The sequence below is a fragment of the Salvia hispanica genome, chromosome 1 (assembly GCF_029641045.1).
Source record: "Salvia hispanica isolate PSC_SH4W2 chromosome 1, Shi_PSC_v1, whole genome shotgun sequence".
Classification (NCBI taxonomy): domain Eukaryota; kingdom Viridiplantae; phylum Streptophyta; class Magnoliopsida; order Lamiales; family Lamiaceae; genus Salvia; species Salvia hispanica.
The window spans coordinates 5,144,973-5,154,829 of record NC_142692.1 but is presented as its reverse complement, the minus strand read 5'-3'; the positions used below and the strand labels follow the sequence as shown (position 1 = coordinate 5,154,829).

General features: G+C 36.7%; 1 protein-coding gene across 1 annotated transcript; it reads right to left on the bottom strand.

The window, feature by feature from the left end:
• Positions 1 to 1,092: 1,092 nt before the first annotated feature.
• On the bottom strand, positions 1,093 to 9,619 carry LOC125222912 (T-complex protein 1 subunit alpha-like). The gene is made up of 17 exons (XM_048125799.2): positions 9,395 to 9,619; positions 9,202 to 9,266; positions 7,325 to 7,414; positions 7,134 to 7,220; positions 6,997 to 7,056; positions 6,837 to 6,887; positions 6,324 to 6,419; positions 5,907 to 5,972; positions 5,473 to 5,690; positions 5,069 to 5,165; positions 4,667 to 4,753; positions 3,774 to 3,908; positions 3,376 to 3,480; positions 2,831 to 2,959; positions 2,628 to 2,731; positions 1,610 to 1,700; positions 1,093 to 1,484 (listed from the first exon to the last, which is right to left on the bottom strand). The coding sequence occupies exons 1-17, from the start codon at positions 9,465 to 9,467 to the stop codon at positions 1,398 to 1,400; spliced, it is 1,641 nt and encodes a 546-aa protein (XP_047981756.2). The 5' UTR covers positions 9,468 to 9,619; the 3' UTR covers positions 1,093 to 1,397.
• Positions 9,620 to 9,857: the final 238 nt, after the last annotated feature.

Sequence of the window (9,857 nt, the reverse complement as noted above, 5' to 3'; positions counted from 1 at the left end):
AACATTTTTATACAACAATAAAATCTATGAAACGGAACTCATGGGATCGAACATAGTGAAGAAGACCATCGCCAGGGTTAGAAGGCAAAGATGGTGCGGTGTCTGTGCCTAGCAACATATAATGAGCGTAAGAACAAAAGTGGAACACAAATAGGTGCATACACGCGAGGTGGATGAAAACTCGAATTTAATGAAGTTTTCTAGTCCTAATGGGGCCGCAGGGTTGGCCAACCCCACATGGATCAGCCTTATGAAAGTTTATATGCTAAATCAAATATGTGCGTGCGTGTGAATGTGAGGTGCTTGTCTATGCTGGGTCACATGGAAGGAGAGATGTGGCGCCGGTGGTGGGGAGAAAGATTTTTAAGTAGGAATCAGTACGGTCCGTACAATTACTTTTGAGCATATTTGGTGATTGGATGGCTTCCCATTTTCCATTTACCTCCACCAACATTCAACCTCAAATGAACCTACATTTTCCAACCCTACTTTTTCATTCAATATTTTTGATAAGACGATAGAGAAATGCATCCCTACATTTTTTTAAGCACTTGAAGTAGAGTCACAAAAAAACAAAACAGAAAAAGATGGGTGTTAGTGAAGTGGAGTGGAAAAAGAGTACAAGTATTTATTGAAGCATGTGAGGGGATAGTGGGGTTTCTGATCCCCAAACACAATACACAGCACGTGCATGTGCGTCTTCACGTGCTCCTCATTAACTACGTACTTAATCCTCTCTACCGGTTTCATGGGGATTGTTATTTTAACCTAAAATCACTTCTCTATTTCATTTAAATAATCAGCAATAGTTATCCATGTTGTAAAAGTAATGTCCGATCTATATTCTACTTTATTTACCTCAATGACGATGGGTTGTTCTTCTTAATACCAACGGAAACAACCATCAATTATACTTACTATTCTCATTCCATATTTTCTTGTGTTATAGTAGCACTTTTTATTGCTAACTCACATGTCAACTTGAATCAAATCACCTCTCATAAATAATTTTATCAAGGATTCTCTTCTATCCGCAACTTCGTATGGACATCGGTTTTATCAACTAAAAATTCATCAAGTTTGAAAATAATATAAGTAAAAGTTGTAGTAATTAAAAACATTTAACACCAACCTACCGACAATCCCCGTCAACGATGGCACAACTAAATAAGAATCACAAAATACAAGAATAGCGCTCTAAAATAATTCGACACTAGTTGAAGTACGAAGGCACAATTGTTCCACAAGCCACAAAATTTCACCCAGACTTTAGGCGAGGGGGAGGTTCAAAATCAAACAAATAGCAGCAGACCATGTAACGAAAAAAACACAACCTTCCGATGGACTAATGATAGTTGTCGGTCAAAACACCATACCGACGTCATCTTGTACCCAACTCAATCCTCGCCATTCTGACTTTCATCTTTGAAAAGCTTGATCATGTCGTCAATCCGAAGGATAGTAATAGCAGCTTCAGTAGCAAACTGACCAAAAGTGGAGTTGTTTCAGTAGAAATTTATGGGAGTAACAATTTAATGATGCCAAATATAGTTTGAGTTAGACATCAACGCCCTAATAGGTTGATTTAAGCTCGTGTTTGACTCTTTACCTGAATTATTTTCACTTTGCTCATAGCAGGTTCGATGACTCCTGCCTCCAAATTGTTGCGGACGACACCCTTCACCAAGTCTAGACCCATGCTGCAGCAATCAGATACAAAACCAATCAGAGATTCACGACTAGTAGCATACACTGATAATAAAGAAGGAAAAAGTTCTTTTTAGCTCAGCATGTTCAAATATTTCAAACAGACATGCCTGTTGGGCACATGAAGCTTCTACAGCCAACAATTTGAAAACAATAAATAACTATACACTTACTTTAAAAAAGCATTAAAAGTTAGAGAACACTAAAAGCTTATAAGATCTCAGATATGAAGATAACTCAGAGTAGCAAATACACTGGACCCAAGTCAGGTAATAAGGGTGTTAGGTTAATTGCTAATTTAATAAGGGAATGACTTGTACATCTGAACAGAGAATATTAGAATATATTAAAAATAAAATTTGTTGGAGTGTTGGGAGATGGGATGATTAGGATTCGTAATACGTCTCTCACCCTTACAAAAAGGAGGAATACCGCTAAGCTCTAGAGCTTGTGGCTGAAAAATCATCTTTTATGTAGTTTAATTTAAGGACTTTGACATAACTGTAGATACTTAAACAGCCTCTAAATTAATTGGTGGTGTGCTATGTTATAATTAGTACTCTTAACTGTTGAAATTGGAAGCTTAAAGGGTGGAGGTTATCAATAGACAATGTATACATACAATTCCAACCAGACAGCATAGCCGAAGAACGTTTTTGCCCAAACTAGGCCCAGATCAAATAGCTCGATTTACATCCCTAACAATATCTAACATGCAGCTTCACCGGAAACAGAGTAAAATATATACACATGAAATACTAAAACCGCACACCAGTTACTAACTTACTGTGACCAAGACACAGCACTGCAGAAACATTGCTCGGAGGCAAGAGAAGAATATCAATAAATCTTTATTGTGTTATCTCAAATATGTCGAAAAAGGTTTGATATAGTAATGCAGAATAACAAGGTTTTAGTACCTTGATAAATGTTTCTTATCTGACTTAGTTTGCGCAGTGTGGTGGTAAGCTCGTAGTTTAGCAACTAACTCAGTTGCATCTTTAGCAGCATTTACGGCGAGAACCTGAACAGGAAGAAGTAAGCCAATAGTCAGTTCAGGAGCAAAATAAAATAAATACTACTCCACTATCTAGTATTGGACAATGCATGTATATTAGTGAACCTTTGGTATAACCAGTAAGGATTCGGCAAACTCTGCAATCGCCAACTGCTCCCTGGATCCCAACGTGGTTGCCAGATTCTCTAAATATACAGATAGGGCGGCCTCAACAGCACCTCCACCAGCAACTACCTACATTTTACAATCACAAGGATACCATCAAACATACTACTACATAATAGCAGGAACTTTTCTGTCAGACCGTAACTGTTAACATGTCTAGCGAAGGTGACAATCTGACAAACTTGTGCAGAAAGAAGTAGAAAAGTAATAATAATATACACCCTGGGCAAGTTAAAGAGATCTCAAGGAAAGAATTACATAAAAAGAAGCCAGATTCTTGCACCTACCTACCTCACTCTTCATGGTGTTACATCCAATCTAATATGATTTAAAAAAAAAATCCAGTTCCTAGCATCTATCCAAATGAACTTAGATAAAACTAAGAAATTATTGTACCTTGATCTTGTTATAAACAGAGTAAACTTAATATGATGGTAGTCAGATAAAAAATCAGGCTCAATCTTCTGTCACATAAAAGTACTTACTGTATTAGATTCCAGTGTTCTCTTCACAATGCATATAGCATCATGTAACGCCCTGTCCATCTCATCGAGCATGAAGTCGTTGGCACCTCTAAGTATCAAGGAAACCTGAATAGAGTAAATATTGAAGAAAGTTTATGTGTTAGCTCCTTGGGAACTACAATGGTTGTAATAAGTCTTCATCTTTCAAAAAAACCATTGTTCATTTGAATGAAATAGGCAAAGGGAAAAAAAGAAAGAAAAACAAATGCAGTAGAACTTAATAAGAAAAAAGAGTGAAACATATTGGTAAGGCTTGCATAACAGATCGTGGGGACATGCTTAAGCCTTAAGGACCATAATAAACAGAGCATTAAGCAAATGAAAAAAAAATTAGACATCATGGAGCTGGCTAATCATACCGCACTTGATGTTTTGGTCCCTTTTATCATAATTACATCATCATCAGCGATACGTTGCTCCACTACTTCATCTGCATAGCCTAGAAGTGAAGAATCAAATGTTTCTTCCCCTTCCATATCAGCGAAAGTGGAGACCTGAATAGAATCAGTGGTTAGAACTGCAGTAATCTCCTCCAATGAAGACAGTAATCTTTCTGTCACATACTACAGACTGTAGTGAGAATCCTTCACTTCATTTATTATGTCTAAAACAGTTTATTGATCTTTTCACACATCCTGAAAATGATAAAATCTATATACTCCATTATGTTAAAGGTTCCACAGAACAGAGTTTGAAATTCAATTCACCTCTGCAATGAATATACATCATCTCAGTTTATTTTACAGCTAACAAGGATTACCAGTCTTTTGGAAACAAATTTCTCAATTTTACCAGTCTTTACATAATGAATATATTTCATTATGTAAAGCTTCCCAATATGCTTGGAAACAAATTTCTCAATTTCTGGAAATAGCTTTGGCATATGCAGCAGGAACAAGTTAGTAGTTACTTTAGTAAATACTTTACATAAGAGAGCCACAGATAAGACCTAGAGACATTAAGACATGACAAGTATTCACAACTTGAGCACAGACGTATAATTAGATTTAGAAGCAAAGATGGCTGTCTTTGGAAAAAGCAGAGCAATATGCGTAAAACTACTTTGATCAAACCAAATTATTGTCTATGTGCCCACAAGTAACCACTACTTGATTGGTTATCTTTCTCTAGTCCTTTGAGTAGCTGTACTTATTTAGTATCTATACTGATCATTTCCATCATTATCTGCAAGCTCTAATTCAACTATGCAAGTAGGAAGGCAAGAGTCACATTAGAAGAGAAAAGAATATACCGCAGTAGCCCCAGTTGCCTTAGCAACATGGCGCAGGTCTTCCTTGCGAACACGTCTGACAGCTATGGCACCAGCCTCCACAAAGTACTGAAATAGCAGTGAGATAGTAATGTTTACAGGATCAATAATTAGCATACAGTTATAAAAGATCAATTCGAAAGTGTAACACTATTTTCCAGTCTGCTTAACAAATCTCATTGTATTGGATTACTAATAATGAAGTGACATTGACCACCAATTAATATTTACAATACTAGTAACCAATATGTTGCAGATTCATGAGAAAGCATGAGTAACAAGGAACGTTAAACATTCAAAGAGAGATAAATTAAGCTACTGATTAGTAAGTCCATTTTAGGCAGGTTTAAAGGAATCCAAATCAACTTTCAGGGAAAAGCTTGCCTTAAGTGCCATATCATCGATTCCTTTGGTAGTCAAAATAACATTTGCTCCTGCCTTAAGAAGCTTCTCAATACGTTCTTTTGTCATGTCAGCTTCTCTGCAAGACAAAAGTTGCATTCATAAACTGTCGTATGGCAAAGCTCAATAAGATCTACTTGGATGATTGTACATCAAACCGAGATGCAGCCTCTCTAAGTACAACCTTTTAAGTAAAAAAGGAGCAATCCTGTTCAATTTCTAAAAGCTCTAAGAAACCATCTGTTTAAGTAGTATAACAGAAGTATAACAGATTCTGTTTTAATTAAAGATGTCCACATGTACGTTTAAAAAGTAATCCAATATACGAAACACAATCCACTAATTTTATTTTTCTAGGAGCTGATAGGTACTGAAAATTTACTCACCTCTGACGAATCTTTTCCAATTCCCGAGGGTCAGTGACCAAAACTTGGACTCCCATTTGCATTTTTGTTTTTTGAAGATTAAGATCAAGGCAAGCAATTTTGGCAGGGGCCACTCTCAGGGGCATCCCCTGTGCAGCACGGCCTGTGTTGAGAGCATATCCTTTCAATAGATAGCTATCTCTGGCACTTTTCCCATGGGCTTTAAGAATATTGATTCCCTGATTAACATAGAGATCATTAGAACTCCCATTTTCTAGATGAAAGGTGAAGTTAACTGGAGAATCTTTCTTTTAAGCTTATCTTAGTGAATAAAGTCTACAAGGTGTCTCTGCCCAATTGAAGATAGTACTGAAAAATGAACTATAGGAAACCAATTCCCAGAACAAAAAATGCTCACATCCAAGATAAAAAATTCTATGGGAACCACAACCAACCTTGATTGGGTATCTAATTTCTCCTCTAGCATTTGTCATCTTTACTGATTGTACAGCATCCACAACCTGATTGTACAGCATTTGTCATCAATTGTGATAAATTAAGATAAAGTATGACTTGAGACGATGGAAAGAAGAAACTCATATAAAAAAGTAAACAAGCATAGACATAGATGTCAAGGCAATCGGGAGAATACAATGAATACCCTCGTGGGACAACATACTAATCAGGTAAATTTTAAGGTGAAATCAACTTCCACAAGGAGACATAGGAATATTACACAAAGAAATGGGAACAGCCCCAATGGTTAGAGTGGGAGAACAACCAAGTTTTTTACAAAAAACTAGCAAGTAAAGATATGCAGCATGCAGAGCGGCAATTGTATGAAGCAACATTTGATTCAGTCATCAGCTTACCAGACTTGCAAAGAAGTCACTATCACCACCAATCAACTTTGAGGACATGCAGGTCTTGGCACTGTTTATAAGAGAATCTTTACCAAGTTTTTCAACCTACACATTTTACAGAAAGTATCAGTTCAAGGCATCAATAGATTACATCCCATTAACAACATGCAACAGGACTATAGCAGCACATCATAATATTACCAAAACTAGATAGATTCCAACATGCATACAATTCAACTCTCAACCTATATGTCTATAACCAATGTATCTAAGCACAAAAGATTTTGACAGTCTTTTCTTCAAAATAATAACTTTGCAGTTGAAAGTTGAAACAGGTCATAACTTTGCATCTAAGCACAAAAGCTTTTGTGCATCTATGCACAAAGGTACTAGAGGACGATACTAATGAAATGTGTACCCCAAGAGCAAAGCAGAATCATATCTTAATAAACTCTGGTAAGATAGACATTTTCATAGTTATTCATGCACAAAAACAAATAAAATAAATGACAAGAATTATACCTTTACAGCCAGTTTATCGTCAACATATTTGCATGCTTCCCTCATAGCCAGCTGACAATATATAGTCCATATAAACATAAAAAGGACTTTACAATAAGTTTATAAAAAGAAAATCCAGGGGAAAACTAAGAAAGATAAGATGTTGAATTGAGAAGCGCACCCTGTAACCACTAATTATTGATGTTGGGTGGATCTTATTTCTCACTAAATCATTGGCTTTCTGTGGAAAGAAATTTCAGATAAGTATAATCCCAGAGAAAAAGTAACTCTAAAAAGCAATAATATCTTCAATACTACCTTAAGCAATTCTGCAGCTATGATGACTACAGAAGTTGTCCCATCTCCAACTTCTCTGTCTTGCAATTCTGCTAACTCAACAAGCACCTACGATTATGAAGGCATGACATGTATGACCTAATTAGTTAAATAAAAAGTGAAAAACTGAAAATACAAAGAAAAGAAACAAAAAAAGTTTGGTATTCATTCACCTTGGCAGCAGGATGCTCAACTTCAAGCATCTTTAGGATTGTGGCACCATCATTAGTGATCGTTACGTCACCGATATCATCTACAAGCATCTGGAAACCAAATAGAGAGGAGGGTAGAAAAAACCATCAGATTCCAAAGATCAACTCAGTAGTAAATCATCATTATGACCTCCATACTAAGAGTAAGAGGTAAACAAAAATATCTAAAATCAAACAAAGGGCTATGAGAAGCATAATATAGTATATATCTCAGTGTTCCCACTACAGAGTGCAGACACGCACAAACAAAATCACAGCATTTGAGAAAGAAGAATAACATTTAATATATAGCGGTTACTTTGCTTATAAGATACTACTGAGTCTCCACTTTTCCCATTTGTGGTCAAAGAAAATAAAACAGGAAATAGAAAGGAAAAAATTTTGGCAGACAAGAGAAGTACATCTTATAGAAACACATCTCTCCAGTACTATGAAATCACCTGGATACTAGAGAAAGTTCAAGTTATTTTTTCTGGGTGGTCTGAATATACTTCAAACTCCATATAAGGTTTAGTATCTTTTAGAAGTAAGACATTTTCGCGCACGATGTACCCACAGTTTTAGCCCATATTTGTTATAATATGGAGCTAATTTGTTATGGCTACATAGAAGCAGTAACCATACGTTGCTTTAAAAATACAAGGAATTTGCTACATAATACTCCATCGATCCCATTTCAATAGGTCATCTTAGCTTATCTGGACATTCATTTCAATTGGCCACTCAGATGAACCAAGGATAGGCACACTTGTTATACAAACATGCTTAGAATGAGAACATGCACCTCCATTTGGTGCAAACAAAAAAAAACTTGTCAAACACTTGAAATAAGAGATTTGTTGTTACTTGTTAACATCCCACAACAAATAAATTCTCGACAATCGTACTCTGCATGACATTCTGAAAAAACAAACTAACTGTGGTAGCCAAATAAAGTAAGTACAGTGCTACCTGCTAATTCCAAGTTGCAGAGCATTAAATGACTAATATGCTTGGAGAAAGTATCTAGGAACTGAGAATAATATCTACAGAGAGTAACACCTTCTGAACCCCAAAATAATGATGATTACTGATACATGTATGATGTATACTCTCAAGCTGGTGTTAATTTTGGAAAAGCTGAAACACAAATTTTCAGCAGCTTTACATGATTTTAATGAGAATTATTACAGAAGCTAGGTAGCATAGTTTTCAAAGATGGATCATGCCTCATGAAACAGCTAGTTGGATAGACAAGGTGATGGAAGTCTGCAAGACCTAAAACTGTCTCTCCGTAAATTAGATCTTTATTTGTTTGCAGTGGAATATTGCTTACAGTACCCATATAGAGTGAAGGATACAATACGCAACACCAATACACCATAGATATAATATGTAGATTTCTGCAGGAAAATAGGCTTAAATATGTGGATTTAACTTAGGTTCAACATATACTACCAGAGCCCCTTACAGAATGGCAGAATACTGAACTTAATGGATTTTACTATAGAAACTAATCAATGAAAATCCCCATGTTCTGAATATACAGAACAACAGTTCCCAAAGCTAGAAGACTTGGTGTATGTATTACTACATGCTAACTGAAGTTTGGAATGAAAAAAGGCAATTCCCACATGAATTTATCTGTGTGCCTTCTTCCCCAGTTTAAATGCAATCTACTTATTGGAACATATAGGACACCGCCTTTAATAGATAGTGCAACTTTAAGCTACAAATCCCTCGTAGCAGTACAGATCCAAGCCTAATCCTAATTAATCTCCATAGTGGAACCGTATATTCTCATGAAACTAATTTCACACCAAAACGAATCCACTTCAAATACGTGAAACACCTCGTACCTTGTCGAGGCCAACGGGACCAAGCGATGACTTGACAATATTCGCAATTGCTTGACACGCCATAACTGCACATATTTCCAACAAAAGAAAAAAGGGACGGAAATGAAGATGTTACCACCGGCGCGCTATTTTCAAATGAAAATGCACAAGTAAAAAAAAATGCAAAAGTATAGTTGAATGAAGCGCTCCTTACCATTTTGGGTTCGAACGTCCTGGCCAGATTGCCGGTCGCCGGAAATATCAGGAGTCGACGACGAAATAGCCATTAAAAAGAATTAACACAAACAATGAGAAAACCCTAGATCGGATCGGGTGAGGAGAGAGAGCCGGAAGAGCGGGAGTAGGGCTGAGCCTTCTCTCTGGAGAGTTCGAGTGTGGAGTGACCTCAGTTCGTTTGGGAGGGTTTCAGAGAATGTTTTTCAAAGAATACGACGTCGTGTAAGACTTGGGCGGCGGTTTAGGTAATGGGTAACTTGGGCTGGGCTTTGATTCTTTTTTAACCCAACCTACACAAGGCCCATATCAGATCTTTACATTTGTTTTTACTACTCCTTACCGCATTCACAATGGGAGCCCATAGCAGCCCATAGCAAGGGCCTATCTATCGGCTCTCATAGGTCATTATTATGGAGGGAGGGTCGATTCCCCCACCCCAA